This window comes from Lachancea lanzarotensis, scaffold LALA0S09 (assembly GCF_000938715.1).
Source record: "Lachancea lanzarotensis genome assembly LALA0, scaffold LALA0S09, whole genome shotgun sequence".
In the NCBI taxonomy this organism is placed as follows: Eukaryota; Fungi; Ascomycota; class Saccharomycetes; order Saccharomycetales; family Saccharomycetaceae; genus Lachancea; species Lachancea lanzarotensis.
Window position 1 is genome coordinate 536,383 of NW_019212887.1, and position 25,974 is coordinate 562,356.

Genomic DNA, 25,974 nt, shown 5'->3' on the forward strand with positions numbered 1-25,974 from the left:
TTCGTCATATCGTCGTGTACGAACACAATCTTTAATACAATCATAATTTTTCCACAAGTGGCTGAGATCGATGCATTCAGGAGTTGACAGACAAGCCCTGGGAGAAGTATTCTTAAGAGACTCACAGTACCTTCATCTATCGCTTCCTGTTTTTGGTATTTGTTATTTCTGGTTTCTATAATATGTGTATCACTTTCTACGAAACCGTTGGTCCCACAACGGACTAAGACCAACACAGCCTCAAAATGAGAACCAGAAATCTACATCCAGTCTAAACACACTCGTACGTAGTACCTCCATATCCAGCTACCGCTCTTTTTCCAGTTTCTGATATTCTACTCACTTCCTACGAACTCGTCTCTTCTCCTCAACTTTTGAAGCCCTACTACACCCTGAAGCCAAAACCAAACCCACCAAAACCGGTACTCCCTACACACCCACAATACCCCCATCTTCCGCACTCCTCCTCAATCACTGCTATTTCCAAGTCTCTTTATCCCCCTCACCTCCTACGAACCTTTTTTTTTCCCATCTCATCTTACTCTCTTACTCTTAGATATACAGCCTAAAGCCTTAAACACCATAGCTATCAAAATTTTTTGCCACCGATTTAGTTAAACCCTACTAGTGCTAGAAGCTTCAATATCAAGAACTATCTATAACACATCAAAGACGATCAACAAACAACTTGATTTTAAACAAAAGAGAGACACTTTTCAAGATTTAAACATAAATTGTTTTAATCTTATATTACTTATATACGCTCTCACCTTTTCATTCAAGTTTCCTCTCTCAGATATTTTTCTTCACTTTATTTTTGAGATTTTTGACAAAATATTGAACATCTTTTCTCCTTTTAAGAAGTATCAAACCAAACTTCACATTTACAAAAATCGGCTCTAAACACACAACTTCAAGAGCTTCCTCGTTGAGTCTAGCGTACGCAAATAGCACACAATGTCTACACAGTTCAAGAAGTCTAATCATAACAAGCAACCGCACAACAGCTCCAAGAAACTGGATCCACAACTGAAGTTCAAATTGGACACTTTGACAGAACTTTTCCCAGATTGGACAAATGACGACCTAATTGACTTGGTTCAGGAGTACGACGATCTCGAGACAATCATAGATAAGATCACATCCGGTGCGGCCACGAAATGGGACGAGGTGAAAAAACCGTCCAAGAAGGAAAGACAGCTACAGCAGCAGCAACTACAACAGCAACAACAGCACAGCACAAACGCAGTCACAAACTCGGACGGCACAAGCGGCTCCACGCATAATTCGCATAACAACAACAACAGCACCACCACCACCACCACCAACAATCCCAGCACCAACAACAGTTCCAGCACTCATAATCACTCTGGCCAGCACGCAGCAGCGTCCGGCGAAGCTGACCACTCGCATCCCAATTTTTCCAAGCACAACAGAGAGTCTGGTCCCAGACATCACAAGAAAAATGCGGGCAGAGAACGTGGCGGTGCTAAGGCTGCAACGGCCAGTTCAGCAGCAGCCATCGCCGCTACAGCGGCTCAACCCGAGCAACTCAAGCCAGCCGTTTCTGCTGCCAAGATTGCCTCGTCGTCCACCACATCTTGGGCTGCAATGGCTGGCGACAAGAAAGTCGCCAAACAACAAAATACCAACGTGGCACACACCAAGGGTCAACCGGAACACCCAGGGGTACCAAAGGCTGCTTCAGGACCACAAGAAGGCGTTCAAGAATCGCAACAACAAGAATTGCAAGATCAGGAAGAAACCAACGTCCAGGATGCTACGGCCGCAGCCATTGCAGCTACCAGTGCGCCAATAGAAGATATCGAAAAGCCCAAAAAAATGACCTGGGCTGCCATTGCCACACCAAAACCTAAACCCGGTGTTTTGAAGAAACGCGAACCACTAGAAGAGCTTGAAGATTTGAAGAAAGAAGCAGCTCAAATCTCACCAGAACTTGTCACTGAAGAAACACAGGTGGTGGCACCAGTTTCTGAAGAACCTGTCCAAGAACCAATCACAGAAACTTTGGAACCAGCTGAATCTGTTCCTGAAAATCAAGAGCAATTCGAGCAACCCCAAGAACAAGAGATTTCAAGAGCCATTGAAACCGAGCAGGCGCCAGGAACTGAAGCTCCTGAAGAAGCACCAGCTGCTCCTATCAAGCAAGAGACCGCTACTTTCTCCCCACAAGAACAACAACAAGAACAACAACAACAGCAGCCACAGCAATCGCAACCACAACAACAGCAGGAAACACCAGCTTCTTACGGTGGCGATGCCTCGGTCCGTGCTCCATCTTCTTCCGAACAGACCTTTTATCAACCTCAGTCCCAACAGCAATACTCGTCCCACACTCCTCAACAAACCCCTCAACCTTTGCAGCAACAAAATGCCGCTGCTGCCGCCGCTGCTGCTCAACAGCAGTACTACATGTACCAGAACCAATTCCCAGGTTACTCGTACCCTGGTATGTTTGACAACCAGAGCTATCCTGCTGGCTACGGACAACAATACGTTCCTCAAAGTCAAGGCGCTTCTCAATCTCAACCATCATCTGGTCAGCAAGCGCAGTCGCAGACTCATGCGGGACAATATGGCATTCCATCGAGTTACAGCGGCGCTAGCAGAGACATTGCCACTGCTTCTCCAGTTGCTTCTCAAGTTCAATTGCAACAGCAGCAGCAGCAGCAGCCATACGGTGGCTCTTTCATGCCATACTACCATTTTTACCAACAATCGTTCCCCTACGGTCAACCTCAGTACGGCATGGCTGGCCAGTACCCTTACCAGGTGCCAAAGGCTTACGGCAGCTACATGAACCAATACCAACCAGGACAGCCAGGACAGACGTCTTCGTCTCAGCCTCAGCAAGGTGAGGAAGCTCAGCAGAGCTCGCAACAGGGTCAGACCGCAGGAGCTTCTCAAGGGCAAACGCAAAGCTCCGGAAGCCAAGGTCAAGCCCAAGCAAGCGCTCAGCAACAGGCTCAACTACAACAGTACTACCAGTTCCAGCAACAGCAACAACAACAGCAACAGCAGGCCGCTGCAGCTGCTGCAGCTGCCCAACAAGGTGTTCCTTACGGCTACTCGGGCTACGATTTCTCTTCGCAAGGAACCAGAGGTTTCTATTGAATGAAAGATTGAGAAATCACTGGGCTTGATTGGAAAAGTAGAGGTCTCTATCATGTGTAAATAAAAAGTAAACTAATGAGAGTTCCGACCTTACGGAAAGAAGGCCGGAATTGTACTGCATGATTGTATTGTATGAGTTGTATTCAGATGGTAACTCCTGCTGAAGGTGTCAGTTCGTATAAACACACACAGGAGTGAGGATTCAAATTCGACGGGGTTATTTGAATTTGTTCAAACGTCTTGCATAAGTATGGTTGATAGATTATTGAGTTTCCAACCTGAACAAGTCTGTCAAAAAGGTTCGAGATGTCAAGTCAAAAAGTGGCATTAGTAACTGGCGCCACACGCGGCATTGGGAGGGCCATTGTGGATCGGTTGTCGAGGGAAGGGATGTGTTGTATCATGGTAGGTTCCAAATTAGAAAGCTTTAGGTCTATGACGGAAAATCCGCCAGTTTTGCTTCATAAGGAGCAGTGGCATCGTGGGCTGGCGATCGATTTGGCACGATGGCCCCATTGGGTTGATGAGAAGCAATTTTCTGGGATCCATTTTTCGAAAGAGACCCACTCCAGCGGACACCTACCGGTATCTGGGACCTGGCCCTTGCTGCAATTGGACACCGGATACGAATTGGCAATGCTCGTCAACGTTGCAGGAATCGCTCAAGCGTCTCCATCCGTGCTGTGCGGCCCCATGGAGATGCAGAAGATGGTGAACATCAATTTTCTCAGCGCAGTTAGCATGTGCAACGCAGCTGTACGACGTATGATCCGGTCTCGCAAACGACTGGATCGCGCTCCATGCATCGTAAACGTTTCTTCTGTATTGGGAGACCCAGGTGTCTATCCTGTCACTGGCACATCCGTGTATAGTGCCACGAAAGCTGCTTTGGCACAATATTCGCGGGTTTTGGCCGCAGAAGTGGCCGACACCGGTATCCGCGTGGAGTGTGTGTCGCCATCCCTCGTTCCTGACACGGACATGATTCAGAGCTTGAGCCCACAAGCACGAGAGAGACTTTTTGCTCAATTTGGTGAAAACAACGATACACACATCCAAAACAAAGAGGAAATCGCCACACAAATATGGGAGTTGTACGAGAAACCTTGACTAAATGGGGGCGAGATCTGGGGCTACAGATATGGAATTTTCAGTATTAAGATATGGAATTTTCAGAACTTGACGAAAAAACCAAGAAAAATGCTAATACAACGTAACTAGAAACCCAGACAAACGATTCAACAAGTACTAGCATCCCCTTCAATTGTAGAGGTCCTAAGACGCCATGAATTCTCTCAAACAATAGCTTTCCAAATCCACGAGTACGCTGACACTAAACTCCGAGTACACTGACGCTGCTTACTTAAGCGTCTCATCGCCTAATAAAACCGTTAATATAACCGGAAATTTTCTTTTTCCCATGAGCATGCCAAAAAATTTTTCAGAGTATAAAAGGCGAAAGATGACCATCGCTGGTCGATTTGACCGACCCTCTGACAAGAAGCTTTTGATTTGTTTACTTGTTTGAACTCGAAAGACTAGTGCCACAATGCTTATTTACAAGGACATTATCTCTGGTGACGAATTGTTGTCTGACGCTTACGACACCGAATTGGTGGACGGTGTTATTTATGAAGCCAACTGTGACATGGTGAAGGTTGGCGGTGACAACGTCGACATCGGTGCCAACCCTTCTGCTGAGGGTGGCGACGACGACGTCGAAGACGGCTCTGAAATGGTCAATAACGTTGTGCACTCTTTCCGTCTACAACAGACTGCTTTCGACAAGAAGTCGTTCCTGACCTACATCAAGGGCTACATGAAGGAGATTAAGGGCAAATTGCAGGAAACCGACCCCGAACAGGTGTCTGTTTTCGAGAAGGGCGCCCAGGCCTACGTCAAGAAGGTCATTGGCTCTTTCAAGGACTGGGAGTTCTTCACCGGTGAGTCCATGAACCCAGACGGTATGTTGGTGCTTCTAAACTACCGTGAGGACGGTACCACTCCATTCGTGGCCATCTGGAAGCACGGTGTGATCGAGGAAAAGATCTAAGGGACTTTCAGGTCAGTTTCGTGGACACACCCTAATAGCTACGAGGTGTAATTACAAATAGGAACTCTAGTAAATATATTATTTCTGTGAAATAGAATCGCGAGAATTGTCAGCGCGACGTCCAACAAGAACTATTGATTCGTCGTGGGGTATTTTTTGTCTTGGAAATTCAAGTGTCACTAAATAAATCACATCCTAAACTGCATCGTCACAGATTCGTTCAAACCGCGGTTGTTTAAAGAGGTTCAAAAACCACAAGAATTGGACTTTTGAATTTGAATAACAGTACCACAAGCTTAAGTTCCCTTTCACTATCCTCAGCCTCTATAATTCGCTGTTGTCTTCACTATTTGAGCTGACGTTCGTCGTTAATTAGTGGTTTCAATTATATATTACATCTCGGTCTTGGGCCGGTCGAACTACAAAATCATCAAAACCACCCAAAGGGAATCAACCGTAGGGCGACTGATTCGTGTTTGTACAAGCGTTGCCAAGCATTGAAAAGTCATGAGCTCTCCAGCAATACCCGTAACGTATACTCTGCCTGGAGTCATGCACTACTTGCAAACGGAGTTTACGAGAAATGAACGGGATCGTCTGGGCTGGGAACTCGAAAGAAGCGAAATGAAGACCCGTATCGCGCAATTGGAAGGCGAAAATAGAACACTGAGGTACGAGCTAGCAAAGTTCAAGGATACAGAAAGTATCTGCAGCAGAAACACAGTAGATTCCTCCATTCAAGAGCCACTTTTACTGAAATCAAAGCTTGCAGTTCAGGAAAATGTAAAAGAAATTGTTTACCTTTTAAGAAGCCCCAATGTCACAGAGCATCTCCAAGGTTTGCGTGATACCAGTGATGCAGTGCACAGGCTTGAGAGTTTGAATTTGAACGCCAAGAAATCGCAAGTTTCAAGCCCAATGACCCAACAAGGGCCCCTAACGCATATGGATCTTAACCCTCAGCTAGAACACGGCTCAACGCAGCTGCGTCAGGCAGCTGTGGCTTCGTTCTCACCAGAAGAACCCTCTTTTCAAGCTGTGCGTGTTGCAAGTTTAAGTGATGCAACAGGAGATGGTCCTCATGAAGGTGGTTCGGAATCGGGCACCATTGTCCCTGAGGAGACACCTGTACGTAGGCCAAGAGCATCCTCCCTATTTTCCTCAGTACCTGGAAGTCCAGCGCCTAATGCAGTTCTACGTTGCAAACGCCTGAGATACCATCTCGCCGGAATCGAAAACCTCATCATTTCTCAATACAACATGCTTTCGTATGCAAGAGACGGGTTGTTGAAACATTGGATGATAGAACCAAATTTGAATTGTAATGAGAAACTAACTAAGAGTTTTCATGGCCTCGGTTCAATGGTTTTGAATATGTTTTGGTTAGACAATCATAGCTTCCTCACTGTAGACAATTTTGGGTTAAAAGTCTGGCAAACATCCGAAAGTGCTCCGCTTTCCACCCTTGATGTTTTCAATGATGAGTTAATTGTCAATTTCTCAGACATACAAAGCGTTGATTTCAAAAACAAGTGGTTGATGCTAACGACCAGTCATGCTGTCCACATATGGGAACTTTCGATAAACGCTGATTCCATCAAAATCGTGAGCGAAAATACATTGGACAAATTGGGAACTTTGCTTGATTCTATTCTTGGCATGACCGAAAAATCATTGATCATTTTCAAAAAGGACCCTTACGAGCTGGTTATCTATACCTTTCAAAACGAAGTCCTGCAGCGGATAAGTTTGCAAGATGACATTGCCGGAGTTTTTCCCGATTTGAGTCTCATCGATGATTCCTGTCGTCGCTTGCTATTGAACAAGCGGAGCTCTAAGTTGTTAATTCAGTTAGGGGACTTCATTGCGGTGTACTCTTTCGACCGTAGGAAAACGGTTCTCGCCACGCGTTTGGAAACGACTCCGACAAGCCTTGTTTTCCGTTCTCCAAAAGATGATCTAATTCTTGCGTTTGATGACGGAACTATTGAAATCAGGAATATAGCCAGTTTTTCGAAAGTTTGGAAATCTTACAACCATTACGATGACGAAACCGAATACGAAGACGAGAATGCTCCGAAATTAGAAAAAAAGACAGAGGATAGTACACTAGCAAAGCTGCGGCAAAATGGGCACAAGGGATTAATCATCGATACCGCAGACATAGATTCTACCACCGTCATCATTTCAGGTGGGGACGACGGTATGATCAGAATGGAAAGGATCACAGAATGCACTTAGGAGTCCTGCAAACTGAAAATTATAGACGACCATTCGTATGTCCCGAAACAGGACCCACTTAATTCCATATTCAGCATCAAAAAATGCATCAGACGTAAAAGAGCTTTTTTTCGATACCTTTAAAGAAGCTTAGATGCCGACCCAGTCCCATGACTGCTTCGATTGGGTGAAAAGTAAGTGACTCGTTGCATGCACACCCTGGTGTCTACACTTATTTTGGCTACTACGTCGGAGAAGCGGTATTGACTGCAACAGTCAAAAGCACAGTTGAGTGTACATGCATACTTCTGAATTGCACAATCGTTTCAAAATCTAGGCTCGCTAAACGATACGCAGAATCAGCGGTTCACGAATTATCAGAAGAAACCTAAAGTATTGGGCTACATTCAGATCACAAGCTACACCTTTGACAATGCGAATACATATATATTTTTTTTGACGGAAGCTACTAAAACAAGTCCTAGAACAACATTAACACCATCTGCTTATATTCAAGCGCCTCATCCAACCGAGGCAAGCGTCACAACAGATCACAAAGGGCCAATTCTTAACTTAACATAAAGGCTTGGAAATCAGTTCCGGTCTTAGAAATTCGCCAACATAGAGAGCGTTTCCTATATATAGTGATGTATTCGTCGGACGAGTTGAGAAAGACCCGCTGCGACCCAAAAAAAAAGCTTACAACCATGCATTACTTGAGCAGCAGACCGCTCTAAGCAAATAAACGACCGCTATGAATTAATAACGACTATGGCGACCCACATGTAGATCCAGCGTTTTTCTACGTAGGAAATGCCTCGAGATCCATAATAAAACTTGAAGTTTAGACTTAGACGGATCTTTGTTTAGGTCAAAGAGTTTCTCTGACTGATTCAAAGCCATTGTTGGGTGTAACTGGTGTTGAGAATGACTACCTTCATTCCATCCCTTTGCAAAGTCGATGCCGACTTACAGGACTTTAAGTCCTTGACAAGACCTGGGAGCGTTGTTGATCTTTACTTGAAAGAAAAATCAAAATCGAGCAATTTGGAAAGCGCTTTATGCGACTATTCTAACACTCTTCAGCTTTCCGGTGGAGATTACATATGCTACCAGCTCTCATCCACGTACACTGTACTATCGGTGTACTCTTTGAGTGATGCTTTCGCTGGTCGAACTTTGAGAATCCATCTTCCACAGCAGCTTTTTAATATGCATCATACCTTTACGATCAAGGAGAATGGGAACCTTTTGGTCATGGAAATGATCTTGAGTGACGGCTTGTACCTTATCGTAAGTTTGCCTGTAAACTGCACGCTTGATAAAATCACCGAAATTCCAGAGAACTGGTTTGTGGCAATGAATCCTTACGACTTCACGGTAAGACGGCCTCAATACGTTTTTTCCATTTCAGAAGAGTTGACGGTTGTTTTCCTCGAAGATGGTGGCCTTTTGGGCTTGAGGAGAAGGTTGGGCGAGAACGGCCAACTGGAGATGGCGCCAATATTATTTAATGATAGCAGTTATTTGCTTGGCCTGGGCAGACTTTTCTTCTCCAAAGAGAAAACATCACAAGACAGCAACGTTGTTAGCTGTCTTCTTTACCGAGAGCGCTTCCTGATAACCCTAACACAGAATTGCAGGCTGAAAGTGTGGGATCTTGAAAAGCAAGCCGTAGTATTCGAGAGGCATCTTGCTTCGGAGCAAAAGAATGCTTACAGGATGTATGAAACGCTAGGACAGTTCCTTTCTCTCTTCGAAGACAAGCTCGCCATATTTCTGCCCTTTGAAAATGGCCTCTTCCAACTGTGGGATCTGCGCCTAGACAGCAATGGTGGACTGCTGTTAAGCCCCAAGGGAATTTACCCCTGTAACCTCGCATCATCCGCTATTTGGTCTTTAGTGGACATGAAGCTTACCAAACCTCTTGAAGGTGTAGGGCAAGATAGCTTTGTTAGCATGGTGGTGCTTTGGAAAAGCAACCGCATCATGAAACTCCAGGTTTTGAACGTTTTCGAAGATAACATGCCGGAGCATCAATGGCTGGATGCTAAAAACCAGTCATCTGTTGATCTGCGTGCGGAACTCGCATTTGTGAGTGACGACAGCGTTAGCAACAAGCTAATGGCTCTCAAGTCTTCTTATAATTCTGGGCTTTTTAAAGAGGCAGAAAAGGTGTTAGGAGAGAACCAAGTAATGATCTCTGAGGATTCAACTCAAAATGACGAATATTTCCTCAATTTGGAGTCAGTTCTAAAAGATCTGAAAAAGCAGCATGATGAGCCATCGTCACTCACACTATATCAGAATGGCATACTATTGGTCAATTCTCTGTCCCTGTATTCTCATTCTCTTTACAAAGTTAGCACGTCTCTAGAAAGCAGCTTTTACAACTTAAGCAAGGAGAGGAACTCTAATGACGCATTAAAAAGGTTCTTAGAAACAGTCGATGGTTTTGCTGCGACGCTGCCGACACGCGTTCTCGCAAACATATCCACTGCCTTGGTGGAGGCCGTGACTTCCTATTTTCCGCATCAAATACCGCTAACAGAAGTCTTTTCGCAACTGTTTTCGCAGCATTTGGCAGGAACGTTTCACATTGCTAACCTTAAAAAACTGCTGGAAGATCTCAATCAGTTCGATGTAACAGCTGTCTTGCAAAGTTATATCGACAACATGTTGCAGAAGTCTGAAATAGATCACGTCTTAGTGGACTCTGTGTACCCAGATGCACTTATGAACGTAGCTATTGTGGAAAGCGCTCATCAAGCCCTCATAATTCAAAATTCCTTTATTTGCAAGATCGCATTGATCTTTGCATTCATGGAGTTCGATCAAACGACTTTTCAATCGAGCTTTCAAGCGCAGCTGGAAGTGCTGCTTGAACTTCACTATAAACAGCAGCTGTGGATTCAACTCTACCGTCTGGACAAAAATCTTTTGGCCTCTGAAATGTTCGCCAGAACTAGTAAATTCGGAAAAGGCCACAAAATCAGGTCATACGCCGAGTGGTCTACAGCTGAGTCAGTCATCTTCAAAGAGCTCTACGGTATGTCTATATCTCCTAACCCACTTTTCATTGAGAGTTTTGACGCATTCATAGTCTCAGGAAGCCGCAGTTCTCAAATGAGTAACATTTTTTTGACTACAATTCAGAAAATCTTTTACATTCATTCAAATGTTGCACACGAATTTATGCTGGGGCTTGCATTTTTCGTATGTGGGGTATATGACCGAGCTTTTGAATTTCTTCAAAAACATCCTTACCCCGATGCTTTGCCTAAAGAATTACCGGATCGTCTATTCTTACCACTTCAGCAAGACGGACATCTATGGCGCGATGTCGTAGGGTCCTTTACATTGCCTAACAAACATGCTGCATATTACTTCAATCTGTCGAAGCTTTTCTCGATTGCAAAGAGTTACGATTACGCCCTAAGATGTGCCAAAAAATCCATAAAATTATCCGCCGAAAATAATAACGAGGAAGATACGCAAGAATTCAAAAGTTCTCAACTTTTACAGTACCTCAACATTCTCATTGTGTTCTCCGACTACGAAGAAATTCTTGACGTTCTCCGCTGCAGTCCGGATATCATTCCAGAGAGCGTCAAAGCCTCTTACTACGGGAAGTTAATATCAAGCCATGCGCATAAGGATGCATTTTTTTCCACGCTTCTGAACTTGTGTGCCAAATCAGAAGGAGTTTACCTGATGACTCAAGACTATCATCTGATTGACAAAATAATTCGTGAGGACTTGGCAGCAGGAAATTGGGAAGCCTATAAAAAGGTTTACGCTTTCAGATTGCTTAATGGTCAGGATCGGTCTGCTGCTGAGGCATTGTATGACTATTTTATTGTCGGGGGTGATGACGACATCAAAAGAAGGTGTTTACTACTCATTTCAAACATCATGCGTGGATTTTCTGCCGAAAAGGATAGGTGGTTCATAGCAGGCGGCCAATTAATCACACTCGAGAACTTGGAGCTAGGACTTAAAAGACTAGACGCATATTAAACGCACTTCTCTGCCTATGTAAATCACCCTGCAGACTGTATAATTACATAAATCAATGTGGATACAAGATAAATAGTACCATTAGCCGCGATTCATAGTGTTACCGCTGCCCTTGGCGTGAGACTCCTTAAATTCATCCCAGTCACGAGCTTTATAAGTCTGGGCATCTTGCCAGTCTTGATTGTCTTCGTCTTGCTCGGCGGCATGTTCTTCACCGCCTTGAAGGACTCGCCCGCTTTCAAACTCTTGTTCAAGAAACTCTTCGACTGACATTGTTGGTCCGTATTGACCAAACCCAAAGACTTTCTTATTGAGTTGTGATTTCTGATCGACAAGCGTGAAATTGCGAAGAACTTTTCCAGCTTTCGATATCAGTGGTACGTTGAGCGTTTCTAATTTCTCGGTATATTGCAAGGGACCTGTTTTCTCGCTGGCACTTTCAACTGCCTTATTTGCAGGAGGTAGAGGTGGTCCTGCGACCAAATTGAATAGCAGTTCTATTTCAAAAAGTATCTGTTCTGTCTCGTGAATCGCTTTAGATGCAATCTGTTGCAATTTAGTCTTCTGTAACTCTCTAACAAGTTCATCGTCGGTTTCAAGGGTTTCTTTACTTCTTCTCATTTCTAAGACATTTAACTTGGCTTCTAACTCCTTATCATACTGCAGAGCTTCGATTTTTTGTTGCCTTTTGAGCTGTGCAGATGATAGATCTTTTGCGTCACTCGGTTGCGGATACAGGTCTTCAAGTTTTGGGTCGTAGGGATCATCCATACTATCGAGTTTTTTTGACAACTCTGAGCTGACAAGTCCATAATTCTGTAAAGATATTAGCAGCTGCATGTATAACTGTACTGATTTGCGAAGGAACTTTAGCCGTATGCGGCTCCTGTCTTTTACGTCGTCCAATTGAACGGCCTGCTTTCTGGATAGAAGCCATGCCAGGTGATAATCGAGCGCCAGAAGAGGCATTGAAGAGGTACTCAAATCTTCAAGTCCTTCATTGTCACTAAAGAGTGCTAATTTAGAATAAACCAAGTTTTTCAATTCTAGAAACTGTGCGATGTTGCTTGTCAAAAGTTCTTGGAAGTCTTTAGAGTCCTGTCTAAGCCCGCTTGAGGTTATTTGAGTTTCAGCCTGGTTCACGAGCTGTTGAAACTGATCCTTCACCGACGACATTACGTTACTGGAGGTCACTTGATGGATTAGTTGCCGTTTGATTCTTAAGTCGTGCTATGTCGAGTAACCAAATTCATTAATTTTCCAGACTACATAAAAGATACACAATACACCTAAAAACCATCGCTTATTGTTCACCTGTTTTCTTGGAATTGCAGGCCACAATTCGTACTTTGTCGACCACAACGGTGTTGCCTTGAGCATCTTCTGTTTGTTCAAGCTTCACGCTGCAATTCTTTATAATAAATGTCCACACATCATCGCAGAACCGATATGTGTCAAGATGACCCTTAAACGTTAGCTTACTCTGTGTCTTATCCTTGAGCGTCTCAGCAACCACTCTATCGAATGTACCAAGTACTTTCATCGCGAGTGAAGCCTCGATGCGTCCGTCACTTATCAGGGTATCGAGTGCATCCACCAGTGTGGAACCAACCGTGCTTCGACGATACAGCTCGTAGAAACCAGAAGAACTCATTACGACAAGACTTGGATTCTTAATATCTTTAGCCAATAAATGAAGTCTGGTACTGGTAGAGAAGCACTATCGTGTTTTGATAGTATGTTGCTGGCTTGAGTGTAGTTAGATGTCCTTACTTGAAACCATCAGATACAGTCGTTAATAGTGATGGAACTATAAACAAGAGCCTTACAGGTTAAGCTTTGGGAGTAATGGCTTGCAAGTAGTCTTTGCGGAACACTTCAAATTTTCCAGTGTACTTGGAGCTGTTTGGGCTGATTTCCGTCCCTTTTCACAACTTCAAGTTTTCAAGCATCTTTATGCGGTACTGAAATTTCAAAAATTCAAGGCAAAACTTAGGTTTTTGAGTCACCTCTGATAAGTGATCCGATGGTACCAGATCGATTGAAACTTTTGGCAGATGGGTAAAGACCTTTTACTACAACAGAGATATAATGATTCTTGTATCACGTGATTTTTGCATATTAATCAAAATTTGTTTGTAGATTCGTGTGCGTTATCTCATAATACCGAGTGATGGTTGACTTGAACGTCACTCTATGAAAAGCTCGCGAATTGAAGGATTTTGAAATCCAAAGCCCAAACCACGGAAGACCTGGATCACGTGACTTGGTATTTAAATTGACCTACATATAATTAAGAACTTGAGTGGAACTGACATAAAGACCGATGAGCTAAATCTGTCAAACACCTTAGCTGCGACTCAATAAACACTTTTATAGGTCTGTACATTCCACTTTACATGTCCAGCACTATCTTTTACAAATTTAGGTCACAAAATGGGTCGTCAAGAATATTGTTTGATGGTACCGGTATAACAGTATTCGATTTGAAGAGAGAAATCATTCAGGACAACCGTTTGGGAGATGGCACTGATTTCCAACTACGACTTTACAATCCTGACAGTGGGGAAGAGCTCGAAGACGATTCTCAGGTTATCTCACGGTCCTCAAATGTAGAAGCGCGGCGATCTCCCGCTATAAAGGTAAATGGGCTTAACGGACGCATATCCCTTGGGAATGCCGTTAGATACGTGACTGGTAAACCAAGAGTTACCAAGACTAGTAGCAGTGTTCCTGCGGTCAATACACAAGCTACTAATACCAAAGGTATGAATGAAGAAGACGCTATTGCGAGCATGTTTGCCAATCAGGAAAGTCAGTGGCAGCAAACCCAGCAAGATATGGCCGGTGCAACTCCAGTGTTCCATAAAACCGGTAACGTAGCGGGTCAAGATGAAGGACCTCCTCCTCCCGGTTATATGTGTTACCGGTGTGGTGGCAAAGATCACTGGATCAAAAATTGCCCCACAAATTCTGACCCTAACTTCGAAGGCAAGCGCATACGGCGGACTACAGGTATCCCCAAAAAATTTCTCAAGAGTGTGAATGTGGATCCAACTACCATGACTCCTGAGGAGATGGCCCAACAACGTATCATGGTTACCGACGATGGAAGTTTCGTGGTTCAAGTCGCAGATCAACATTCATGGGAAGATTACCAGAGGAAGCAACAGTCGCGAGCCATGAATCAAAATGATATCATATGGGATAAAGGTCATTTCCCAGATTTGCCGGATGACCTGAAATGTCCCATAACCGGTGGATTGTTAAAAAATCCGGTCAAAACTAGTAAATGTTGCGGCAAAGATTTCTCGCGACAAGCTTTGGAAGACATGCTGGTAGAAAATGATTTTACATGTCCCGCTTGTAGCCAAAGTGATATTCTTCTAGATTCACTGGTTCCAGATGAAGAGAAAAAAAAGCTAGTCGAAAAATTTATGGATGAGCATAGCGTAAAACGTAAAGGTAAGGGCGAAGACCTGGAACCAGCTAAAAAAGCCAAGTTAGCCATGCCAGTACCGCCTTTCGGCATGCCGTTCCCTATGTTCCCCATGCCGTTTGTACCCAGCATAAATTCTACCAAGCAATGATTTTAATATTTGACGTTATATTTTGACTTACAACTCACCATCACTGAAGCAGATGACAGCGTATTTGCCACTAGAAGACCACCATGCTCCAGGTTCGGTCGTTTTCTCAGATTCCCACAAAGCACATAGCTTTTCGTCTGTCCCAGGAGTTAATCCTACAACGACATCAGCTTTACAGGTTCTTAAACTCAAAGTTTTCAAACCATTTTTCGCCAATGGCCCAATTGCGGTCTTCCAATCGGTGGTACGAGGCCATTTTCTATCACCAGTTAGTTTTCTGTAATTCAAGTCACCTTTAAAAATTACCAGATCGCTTTGCAGGAGCTTGTTGTGTATTTGAGCACCACCATATTTAGTCTCAGAAGGATCAATATGACTGTAATCCAAATCCAAAGTCCAAAAAGAATCTTCAGTGAATTCTAGTTGACCGGAAGTAACATGTTGTTTGAGGGTCTTGACAAGAAAGTTCAAAGAATCCCGACCACTCTGAGCATCGTCTTTTAGTGCTGCTAAGTCGAAAAAATCCGGGGAACTCATATCTTCCAACAATAATTCATAATCTTTGATCATGCAGTCACTTACCATATATGGTATATCTTTAGCGTGAAAGATACATTTTTTGGCAATACCAGTGTCAAGCAAGAAAAGTGCTAACATTAAATCGGCATAGACTTCAAAACCTGAATTGTCAAGCACGAAATCAACTTGCTTTGAATTGGACGAATTCAATTGAGCCCATGCTTTTGAAGTATCGTTAATCAAAATCTTGGATTCAGAGGCCTTTCTTGCTTCTTCACCTTGTAAAGACTTTATATCTTCTAGCGTGGCATTGGTTAACAGAGACAGATCTGTGGCATTACCCCACAATGAAATCTCGATAAACTCCTTGAATAGAATTTCAAGTGTTTCGGAATCCGCTTGCTTTAATTGAGATTCTAGTTTACGGTACCGGGTGGCTAATTCCACGACGCCAATCATAGATTTTTGGAAAGTGGATTGCTTGAGCCCGTTAAAGATATCGAAATGGGCCCAAGACTTGAAACTGCGAAACAAAACGTTGATTCTGCGATACAAATAGATCTCACAGAATAACCACCCGCCCGTTTGCCACGTTTGTGGGGTCGAATTAATAACGTCGTTGAAAGAGTCTGGTACCTGAGCAAGTTTGATTTCTTCAGGTGTGAACGCCCTTATTGATTTATCAGATTGTATCTCCTGTCTTAATGAAACCAATTGGTCCTTGATCGTCTTTCCATCCTTAAATGCTTCACAGCTAGGATCTAAAGTATCCAATTCTGTCTGCATATCATCAATGGCGTTACCGACGATGATGGGCCATCTAGCGCTGGCAGTATAAGCACCGAAGGTTCCTTTATCGTTGTTCTTGAAAGTTTCCGGTAAGGTCATTGTCAATTGGTTGTTAAGGAGGACTTGAAGGTGCGATTGTAACATACAAACTGTGAATTATAGGTCTATTAAAGTACCTTTAAACTGTCCGTTTTCGTGAATGATGATTTCCCCATCGAGTTTGTTCCGTTACAAAAAGATCCGAGTGGTGAGCACTCTAGTACGTATCCAAATCTTGACAAAGGGTTTTTCACAATCTTACATGCTATTCGTCAAAATTAGAAATTTGAGACACGGTGTTTCCGCACCACTTTATACTAATCGGTCATGTTTATTGTTGTAATTAGTGTTTATGAATCCTTTGGTGAATTTAAGAGGCATGGGAAGCAGTCACACAGACGCAACAAACGGAACTCGAATAATTATCTGTCCAAACATGGTGATGAACGTAACTGCGATCACGATAATTCTCGTGTAGTTGTGAGACTCCCCTTTCTTGTCCATCATTAAATTAAGAAATTAATTAATTTCTTACACTGACATTTTCATGCGTCTGACGTTTTAGAATTTTCCTTCCGTCTGACGTTTTGATAATTTCTTTCCCTCCGTCTGACGTTTTGACACATCTCTTTCACCGCCTCGTAGCCGCCGAAAGCACGGTTCCCTACTCCCCTCTTCGCGTTCGCGCTTCCTACAACTTCCTGGCTTCCTAACTTCCAGTATACCTGGGAAGCTCAAACTCACGTGGCCTTTCCAATTTTTTTCATCAGAAAACGTCATTTTTTTTTTGGCTCAAAATTTCGAAGCCTTCATTCGTCTAAGCTACCACCAGGCAAAAAAAACATCTCCCATCATCACGAGAGGGCCTAAACGCTCCCTTCCCCCCGTTCCCTTCCATGTAGACTTGCCAGAAGAAACTGCTGATTTTGTTCGTCAAACAACGCGGGCGGCACGTTTCGTTTTGCCGGGCACCGTAACTTAGAACCCAGTGCACACTGCCTTTCTCGATTTCCAATCTGGACAAACCAGAACCAAAGGGTACGGAAAAAAAAAAAGGAAAAAAAGCAAACCAGCCCAGAAATCAACATCCACTACGACCACCACCCACCACCACTACGACCACCACCCACCACCACCGCGACCACCACCACGCGCAATCGATATGGTCCCATTGCGTAGTTCTCGGTTTTTTTTTTTTGGGCTTTACAGCAAATGCTCCATTCCACGACAACCTATATAAGCACCATCCTCGTAGTCTTAATTCATCAATTCATCTTCTATTCTCATTCGTGTTAATTTTCAACTCTTTTCCCTCACCACTCAACTAATCAATTTATCAATCAGTAATAATGGGTGTTCTAGATATTCTAAAGAGAAAGTCCGGTGTCATCGTCGGCGACGATGTCAAAGCTTTGTTCGACTACGCTACCGAACATAAGTTCGCTATCCCAGCCATCAACGTCACCACCTCTTCCACCGTCATTGCCGCTTTGGAAGCCGCCAGAGACCACAAGGCTCCAATCATCTTGCAAACCTCCAACGGTGGTGCTGCCTACTTTGCCGGTAAGGGTGTCTCCAACAAGGACCAATACGCCTCCATCCAAGGTGCTATTGCCGCTGCCCACTACATCAGAGCCGTTGCCCCAGCTTACGGTATCCCAGTCGTCCTACACTCCGACCACTGCGCCGCCAAGCTACTCCCATGGTTCGACGGTATGCTAGAGGCCGACGAAGCTTACTTCAAGCAACACGGTGAGCCTCTATTCTCCTCTCACATGTTGGATCTTTCCGAAGAATCCGATGACGAGAACATCGCCACCTGTGTCAAGTACTTCACCAGAATGGCCAAGATGAACCAATGGCTAGAAATGGAAATCGGTATCACCGGTGGTGAAGAAGATGGTGTCAACAACGAACACGTCTCTCGTGATGACTTGTACACCAAGCCTCCAACCGTCTTCGCTGTCCACAAGGCCCTAGCTCCTATCTCTCCTAACTTTTCGATCGCCGCTGCGTTCGGAAACGTCCATGGCGTATACTCACCTGGTAACGTCCAGTTGAGACCAGAGATCTTGGGTGACTTCCAGAAGTACGCTGCCGAGCAAATCAAGGCTCCAGCTGGATCCAAGCCATTGTACTTGGTTTTCCACGGTGGTTCCGGTTCTTCCCAGGAAGACTTCAACACCGCTATTAACAACGGTGCCATCAAGGTTAACGTCGACACTGACTGTCAATTCGCCTACTTGGAAGGTATCAGAGACTACGTGTTGAAGAACAAGGACTACTTGATGTCCCAGGTTGGTAACCCAGAGGGTGCTGACAAGCCAAACAAGAAGCAATACGACCCAAGAGTGTGGGTTAGAGAAGGTGAGAAGACCATGTCCAAGAGAATTGTCGAGGCTTTGGAAATCTTCCACACTGTTAACCAATTGTAAACTGAGTAATCGGTATCCTGTTGGTGAACCAGTACGTACTTTATATGTCTAATGCGAAACGTTTAAAGCGATAGTGACTTTTTTGATTGATTGTATTCATTAACTAAGGTGTTGTAAACAGAATCGAATGTTGAACGAGTGCTGGATCTGAATGTATCAATTCCAATTGAGATTCATCCAGCAAGCAATCAATAAGTTTTGAAGGGACATCTTGATGAAACCATTTCTTTGATATGATATTTACCTACTACGATTTGCGTGTGTTTAATTAAAATCATTGATCATTATATACGCGTGTGTCGTTACTTGATTAATTGGAAGATATTTTCGACGTCAAAATCATCATAAGCAACGCTAGTTCGGATTGAAGAATTGTGATGTAGATCAGTAGCTGCCAGTAGGAAATGCCTCTCCAGGGTACTATTGACAAATGTAACCAGATATGTGACCTGGTTTCATGCTTGCTTAAGATCTCCAACTAAACTATGCATTGGATGTGCTCTAAGTTGAATTTGGCGGGAATCGTTGCATTTAATGAATTGAACATTGCTGACGGGGTCAGTCGAACTGATACTGCAGGATCAGATGATAAAACATCTCTTCAGAGAGCACAAGTGAGCCCCCCTACTACCCCCAAAGTTCCATTGTTCCGCATTTTTTGGGAAAATGTGACATGTTCATTCCAGGACCTCACTGCTGTCTCGCCAAAATATGATACACCATTGCAATATGTGTTGTGACAAAGATGTCTGATAAAGTGAGACATACCACTTCAGTGGTGTAGCGTACCCACTACATCAGAATAAAATCAAAAGATTACTACTTTTACAGATGTTGACGGGATTTACGATGAAATCAAGGCAGTGCCAAGCGTTAGTATGCCAGATACCACGAACTTCCTGGGCGGCTTCGTCGCTGGAACTAAGTTCATGATGGCCAATGGCGAACCGCGCGCAATCGAAAATGTTCTTGTGGGTGATAAGCTAATGAAAGATGATGGAACAGCTGTTGAGATAATTGCTGTGCCCTGTCAAGTCACCGATACAGTGAAGATTCGTCAAACTAGTAAGCACACTGCTCATCTTAGAGACTCTAACCGTAAACCTCCTTGGGGACTTCTTGACTTTACATGTGCATGGCGCCAATCATTGAACTTTGGAACGTATCAAGTCAAGAAGGACTCTTTTCGGAGTAATGGTAAAAGGGTTATCAGTATTCACCAAATGGCGGTTGCGAGAACCAAAGATGGTCGAGAGATCGCTCTAGTTAAAAATAGGGACAAGCTTTTCAGACATCATGGTGACGAATACGCAGCAAATAAATACATTGCTGAAACAATGGCTCCATATCCTGATCAGTTGATATTCTGGGATTGCGAAGTGGGTGATTTGGAGTACCTGACCTCAGCACCAAGAACTTCAACTTGTCTGAGCTACTATCCGCTTTATTTCGAGAATCATGTCTTGCAATCTTGGTTAGAAAAACATTTTGACCGGGCAGTAACACAGAAAGCATTGGAAGGTATGGCATGGTTACTTGGATTTTGGGTAGGCGATGGTCACCGAAGAGGTCCAATGTTTGCATTGCATTCAGGGGATCATGATGTCAATGGCCGCCTCAAAAGAAATGCCGAACTGTGGGGTATGGATTTGATAATTAAAAAGGAAGGTCCAAGTGATGGCTATAAAGCTATAGGATACTTGCACACTTACAGTGGAACGTTGCGCAATTTGTATCATAAAAGTCCAATTTGTGAAGTTCTATCTGGTTTAGGATTTTGGGAAAATGGACGTCGAGGAGCAGCTAAAAGAGTTCCAAAATTCTTGAGTACTGATCAAAGAATTGTTCGAGAAGCTTTCTTAGCCGGTTTAATCGACTCTGATGGATGCACACGAATCCAGGATAACCTGATCAGAATAAAAATCGTGACAGTTCTACCTTCCGTACGTGATGCAATTTACGCTATAGCACGCTCACTAGGTTTGAATGTTACGGTTTTTTTTTACCACGAAAGAATGCACAAGCTTGGATACCACGAAAGTGATGCTTGGACCTTTAATCTATTCAAAGGAACAAACCTAGACACCTTGCAGTCTATTCTAAGTCGGTGCTCCTGCGAAAGGAAAAGAAATCCACCGATTCAATTAGCGAAAACTAGGGATGTTGAGGAGTTTGAAGATCAGGAAGATGAGGAAGATCAGAGATCTTCTATTCGAAAAGAAATGCTTGCCGAAGAAGATTCTAACGATTCTGATGATTCCTGCTATTTGTCAGACGATGAAGAAACCGCTGTATTTGAAATTGACACTACAGACACCTACTTTGAGAAGCATCAAGGACTCACTGGCGAAGACATCATTTTGAATCCAAACAGGGTCACATTTACCATGGAACCAAATGGTAAGCAGGAAGTATTTGGTTTGGTGTGCTCTGATGATTGCAATCTTTTAACATCTGATCAAGTCGCTGTAGGAAGCTCAAAGTTAATAGGGGAAAATGATAGTGATCAGGTAAATGCCGTCACAGGTTGCATATCATGTAAAAGTACGCGTACGCCCGAGTGGTATCGATTGCCGTGGGATAAGTTGACGTATCACCGTATCTGCAAGCCATGCGCACGCAGCTTTAGAAGCTTGTTACTGAAATGCTATAAAAGTGACTGCAATCATATTTTAAAACAAGCTCAACTCACTTCATTCAGAAGATCAAGAATTGCCAAAGTTAGGAAACAAATCGCGGGAAGTCAAATTACAGAAGGATACCCCTGCACAAAATGCAGAGATGGGATTTACGTCAAGATGGGTGACGACGACGACGACTAGCCATGGTCTCACGAAGCTAAATTTTCACCATTCTAAAGGATCCTGATTGCTGGATACTTGCTCAATCCTCAACCATTTCTCAACCTTAGAACGCTCAAAACGTCGCTACTAAGTACCTCTTTTGTTGACATGATTATTTTTACGCGTATCCCACAAAGTTGAGGAGTTCGACCATCACTTGTCGAACTGTAAAGTTATCAATCTCAATCGTTATTACTGCCGTTCTTATATTCACAATCGCTAACGCCCTCAGTTGTTAAATCATTTTTGATACAATCACCACTATCAACAATTGATTGCTAAAGCTATCAATCGCTCAAGCATACTTTAACCACGCCTTACTATGATATGGCTAGTAACTTGAAGTGACCTAAGTAATGAATGATATCTAAATAAAGAATGACAAAATACAAGCACTAGCTCCAGCGCTCACTTCGTTAAGGTGTTTCATTTTGATTTTGGCATTGGATAACTTACAGCACCTGAAGAGCTGATAGTTATCGTTGTACACAAGAAAGGAGATGCAGAGTCGTCTTTTTGTTCAAGGTAGTTTCATGCTGAACTTGAAAAGTTTCACTCGTCAGTTGACTCGGCTACCAGCGATTTTACTCGTTATACTAAGCATTTCTGCCTGAGGATCTAGCGCTTGCTTTCACTCTCAGCCAGTTTTGTACACTCTTTATAGTGAACGCAGGGACCTTATGTGCCAAACTTTTCCATCAATCCGCCTTAAGGTGTCATAACCTGACTTGGCATTATCACTACCAATATCCGTCCAGACTACGAAAAATATTGTCAAAGGTCACTGATTCAAATGCACAAACAACTCATCGGTGTCCCTATTGTATCGAAACAGATATTTTATTGGCGGTATATATTGTGAGATTAACTATGTAGAAGGATGCCAATAACGTGCTGTAACAATTGATAGATAGTAGTAACACGGTGGCACTTAAAAGATGGGAGATGGAGAGAAGGATGCGTTACTCGTGCTATCAAACACAACTAGCAGATATTATTTGAGCGGTGTACATCAATATTACTGGGGTGGAAGAAGGATGCTCAAAACCGTGCTGCTAGAAACACAAAAGTTAAATCATTTAATAATCGATGCTCAAGTCCGATGTCATAGTGCTGCATTTCACAAAAGAAACTTTCCCATTATCTCATCTATTTTGGATGCAAATTCAGTGTCGAAAATTGTGTCGTAGCTCTTATCGGACACAAGTCTATCAGAAAAGCTAGCTGCACGCGCCTCAGCGTGCAGCTTAAAAAGTTTTAGCAAGTTACACTTTTCGCGATAAATGTTAACTGCATATTCTACCAGTGACCCGACTTCTGAACTCTTTGCGTTCAAGTTAACGGAATGGAGTTGCCTTTGACGAATACCAACATCTAGCCAAATAATAACATTTAGCTTGATATCCAAAACCATCGGGACAATAAATTTGGCTGTAGAAATTACATCAAACTTTTGTTCGACTGTTTTTGGTTCGAAAAAATTGCCACTAACGCCATCTCTAAGCATGAACCCCGCCTTTGCCACAAAAGTATCGAAAGGTTGACCAGTGTAAGAGTTGACCGTCATACCCAGATAACGGGTATCGGGATGCTGCAATCTTAAAGCTTCTAAATCAATGTCAATGAACTCAGCCGCACCGTTTGGTGCATCGGTTATATCTCCCGAGTGTGTGATCCCACTATTTTTCAAATTATAGTAGCCTATTTCGCCTTGGTTCTCAAAGTTGTCTCCAAGCTGTAGACAAGACAAATCAACATCTACCCGTGACCTATACTGTGGTGTCCACTCTGATATGTTCTCCCAATATAGGAATAACCTAATGACCTTGGCCTCTTTGTCGAACTTGATTTTGGATCCTCGGGCTAATGTTCGTAGCGATTCGGATACATTTCGCATGTCCATGGGGACTATAAAATCTTCTAGTTCTGGATCAATGTACACGTTCCCCAGACAGTCCAGTTTTTTAAATCTGTTGATGAGTGTATCATCTATTCCATTCTCCAGTCGGAGACATATTTCGTCCGGAAGAGTGACTCTCTTATCTTCGTTCTCAATAAGCACGTTGGTCGAAGAGCCCTTGGGCAGATAGACTCGAATAGGCGACTTGTCTCTCCGATAACGGAAATGCGTTGACAAATTCAATAGGAGTGGAGTTGCAATGTTAGAAGTGACTTTGAAAAACTCTTCAAGAAGTATTTCTTGCTCTGATGATGAGGAGAGCCGCAATAGGTGATCCAGTCTCCGCGCAAAGTCACCTGGCCTGCTTTTCAATGTGTTCAATATTTTGTTCAATTCGGCTTTCATGTTTCTAGAATCCTGAGCAGTTCCTATTGCAAGTAACGAGTTTTCAATGGTTCTGTTGAACGTCTCGATGGATTTCGGATTTGACCTTATAGTGTGAATGATCTTGGTGGCATTTGGATATCGTTTATCGTATGCGTTCACATGTAAGTATTTGGCAAGGACAAGCCATAGCCCACGGAACCTGAGCATATCTTCCAGTGCCAAAGTGCGGTCCAGCTTGTCTAACATAGACATTAAAAACTTGCGCTGTGAAATAGACAGCTTAAAGCGTGTATGTTCCGTGAGAGAAACATCTGACCCTGAAAGTGCCGCAGCGAGACGTAATACATCTGTAGCGGTTTTCATGAATGTGGAAAACATTTTTTGTAACTTATCATTGAAAGAACCTGCATGTTCAACAGCATAGGTGATAACAACCATTAGGTTTTCTTTATTAGGAATGATTTCCGGTAATGCCAAAGACCAAGAATCATTCCTATTGATGACTTCTTTGATAAACCCTTTATCAGATGCAGTTGTAGAAGTAGGTGTGCTAATCAAGTTTTGGAATAGCTCCAAAATGACTTCCTCGCCTACAATGTCTAATGCGACCATTTTCCTTTGGTTTACGAGATTTGGGCGCTCTATGGGGTCCTGAATCTCAGCATCTGAAAACGGTCTACCAAAAAATGAACCGTTGTACTCATCCGAGGACCAATGTCCGTATACCACGTAATATAGCAAGTAGCCATAGTCGTCGAGTCTTTCATGCACAGCTTCAACCAATACGGTCCTATCTGGAATGCTTTCTGGAAATTGTCGAAACAGGGGTACATATTTCTTATCAGCTCCAAGTGCTTCCTCCAAGACCTCTCTGGTAGTAGATCTGAACAACTGCAAGGAGGATATAGAAAGCGATTTCAAATATTTTAATGCGCTATCAGAGAAAGAATACCCCAGATCTGCCATTTCTGCAGCGAACGTGAATACCATATCATCATTGCATTGCTGCGATGAGCTCTCATCTAACCGCTCATCAACTTTAGGCAGTGCCTTTCGATATGATAGTAGCTTCTTAGAGATTGCCTTATTCATCGAAGCAAAAGTCGAAGGACATGTAAAGTCTTTTGCTTATAGAGTCATTGAAATTGCCAGGAGTGGTTGTGGCACTGATAATAAGGATCTGATCATCGTGCTTCTCACACCAAAAGCTCCTTCTTTTATACATTTTTCGTATATTTCTGAGTAAGTACGATTAACTTGGAGAGAGGGTACATAATAAAGCATGAGCAATATTTACATGGAATTCAACTGCAGCTAGAACCGTTTCCTACACATTTTCTAGGCAAGGAATAGCAGGTCTAGATTACTTCATGCTGTGACTCACAAGCCAGTCTCATTTAAGATTTTTCTCGACGGTTTATTTACATTCTCTCAAAAACAAGCAAGGGAAATGCAACACCTGCATGCTCAATAATTGAAGACCGCGGTCGAATTCTCCAAGTTAAATGGACTCGACTAAAGTTAGTGAATGATGCGTTTCATAAAATCTGTCGTACAGGGTCGGCTTGAGAAGCTATTTGTCTCTTGATGATTTTGTCAGCTGTTCGGTTGACTCATTCGGTAGAGCAACTGATCGATATAACAATTGAAACAGCGTAAAATTACTATTCAGTCAAAGTACAAGAATCACTTGTAGTTTGGAAACGTAAAGGCGCATTTTGCGCAATCAAGAACATTGCAACAGTACTGAAACAGTATTACTGTACAATTGCAAGCGCCAGCGGTGGCTTGTAGATTAACAACAATGCGCTACTGACTGTACAGTGGTAAAGTATGTAGTCAGAGCCATGTTGTGAATATTTGTAAAGTTTCTTGAAATTCTTGAGCTATGGGTAACCTGAGCATGTTCAGCTAAAGGTATCACCATTTATATTAACCCTCCGGTTCTTTAAGTGAGCCTAGAGTGGTTTTTGATGCTTCAACTGGTAAATTCAATGAGTGGTGCTTGATGTGCCGCGTCAGTGTCGCGTGTGTTTTCAGGCAA

The 25,974-nt window shown here is 43.2% G+C and overlaps 12 protein-coding genes across 12 annotated transcripts; 8 read left to right on the plus strand and 4 right to left on the minus strand.

Annotated features, from left to right (window-relative positions):
• Positions 1-957: 957 nt before the first annotated feature.
• On the plus strand, positions 958-3,135 carry DEF1 (LALA0S09e05600g1_1; the record flags this gene model as incomplete). The annotated part of the gene is made up of 1 exon (XM_022770838.1): positions 958-3,135. The coding sequence occupies one exon, from the start codon at positions 958-960 to the stop codon at positions 3,133-3,135; it is 2,178 nt and encodes a 725-aa protein (XP_022630138.1).
• Positions 3,136-3,441: 306 nt separating this feature from the next.
• Positions 3,442-4,245, plus strand: OAR1 (LALA0S09e05622g1_1; the record flags this gene model as incomplete). Its single annotated transcript, XM_022770839.1, has 1 exon — positions 3,442-4,245. One exon carries the CDS (start codon positions 3,442-3,444, stop codon positions 4,243-4,245), a length of 804 nt encoding a protein of 267 aa, XP_022630139.1.
• Positions 4,246-4,684: 439 nt separating this feature from the next.
• TMA19 (LALA0S09e05644g1_1) lies at positions 4,685-5,188 on the plus strand (the record flags this gene model as incomplete). The annotated part of the gene is made up of 1 exon (XM_022770840.1): positions 4,685-5,188. The coding sequence occupies one exon, from the start codon at positions 4,685-4,687 to the stop codon at positions 5,186-5,188; it is 504 nt and encodes a 167-aa protein (XP_022630140.1).
• A 507-nt stretch (positions 5,189-5,695) lies between these two features.
• Positions 5,696-7,429, plus strand: FAR8 (LALA0S09e05666g1_1; the record flags this gene model as incomplete). Its single annotated transcript, XM_022770841.1, has 1 exon — positions 5,696-7,429. The coding sequence occupies one exon, from the start codon at positions 5,696-5,698 to the stop codon at positions 7,427-7,429; it is 1,734 nt and encodes a 577-aa protein (XP_022630141.1).
• A 906-nt stretch (positions 7,430-8,335) lies between these two features.
• NUP120 (LALA0S09e05688g1_1) lies at positions 8,336-11,428 on the plus strand (the record flags this gene model as incomplete). Its single annotated transcript, XM_022770842.1, has 1 exon — positions 8,336-11,428. The coding sequence occupies one exon, from the start codon at positions 8,336-8,338 to the stop codon at positions 11,426-11,428; it is 3,093 nt and encodes a 1,030-aa protein (XP_022630142.1).
• Positions 11,429-11,509: 81 nt separating this feature from the next.
• Positions 11,510-12,604, minus strand: TAP42 (LALA0S09e05710g1_1; the record flags this gene model as incomplete). The annotated part of the gene is made up of 1 exon (XM_022770843.1): positions 11,510-12,604. The coding sequence occupies one exon, from the start codon at positions 12,602-12,604 to the stop codon at positions 11,510-11,512; it is 1,095 nt and encodes a 364-aa protein (XP_022630143.1).
• A 127-nt stretch (positions 12,605-12,731) lies between these two features.
• TOA2 (LALA0S09e05732g1_1) lies at positions 12,732-13,082 on the minus strand (the record flags this gene model as incomplete). The annotated part of the gene is made up of 1 exon (XM_022770845.1): positions 12,732-13,082. The coding sequence occupies one exon, from the start codon at positions 13,080-13,082 to the stop codon at positions 12,732-12,734; it is 351 nt and encodes a 116-aa protein (XP_022630144.1).
• Positions 13,083-13,827: 745 nt separating this feature from the next.
• On the plus strand, positions 13,828-15,018 carry MPE1 (LALA0S09e05754g1_1; the record flags this gene model as incomplete). Its single annotated transcript, XM_022770846.1, has 1 exon — positions 13,828-15,018. One exon carries the CDS (start codon positions 13,828-13,830, stop codon positions 15,016-15,018), a length of 1,191 nt encoding a protein of 396 aa, XP_022630145.1.
• A 27-nt stretch (positions 15,019-15,045) lies between these two features.
• Positions 15,046-16,425, minus strand: LALA0_S09e05776g (LALA0S09e05776g1_1; the record flags this gene model as incomplete). Its single annotated transcript, XM_022770847.1, has 1 exon — positions 15,046-16,425. The coding sequence occupies one exon, from the start codon at positions 16,423-16,425 to the stop codon at positions 15,046-15,048; it is 1,380 nt and encodes a 459-aa protein (XP_022630146.1).
• A 1,289-nt stretch (positions 16,426-17,714) lies between these two features.
• FBA1 (LALA0S09e05798g1_1) lies at positions 17,715-18,800 on the plus strand (the record flags this gene model as incomplete). The annotated part of the gene is made up of 1 exon (XM_022770848.1): positions 17,715-18,800. One exon carries the CDS (start codon positions 17,715-17,717, stop codon positions 18,798-18,800), a length of 1,086 nt encoding a protein of 361 aa, XP_022630147.1.
• Positions 18,801-19,678: 878 nt separating this feature from the next.
• LALA0_S09e05820g (LALA0S09e05820g1_1) lies at positions 19,679-21,622 on the plus strand (the record flags this gene model as incomplete). Its single annotated transcript, XM_022770849.1, has 1 exon — positions 19,679-21,622. One exon carries the CDS (start codon positions 19,679-19,681, stop codon positions 21,620-21,622), a length of 1,944 nt encoding a protein of 647 aa, XP_022630148.1.
• A 1,141-nt stretch (positions 21,623-22,763) lies between these two features.
• Positions 22,764-25,022, minus strand: LALA0_S09e05842g (LALA0S09e05842g1_1; the record flags this gene model as incomplete). The annotated part of the gene is made up of 1 exon (XM_022770850.1): positions 22,764-25,022. One exon carries the CDS (start codon positions 25,020-25,022, stop codon positions 22,764-22,766), a length of 2,259 nt encoding a protein of 752 aa, XP_022630149.1.
• Between the last annotated feature and the right edge of the window lie 952 nt (positions 25,023-25,974).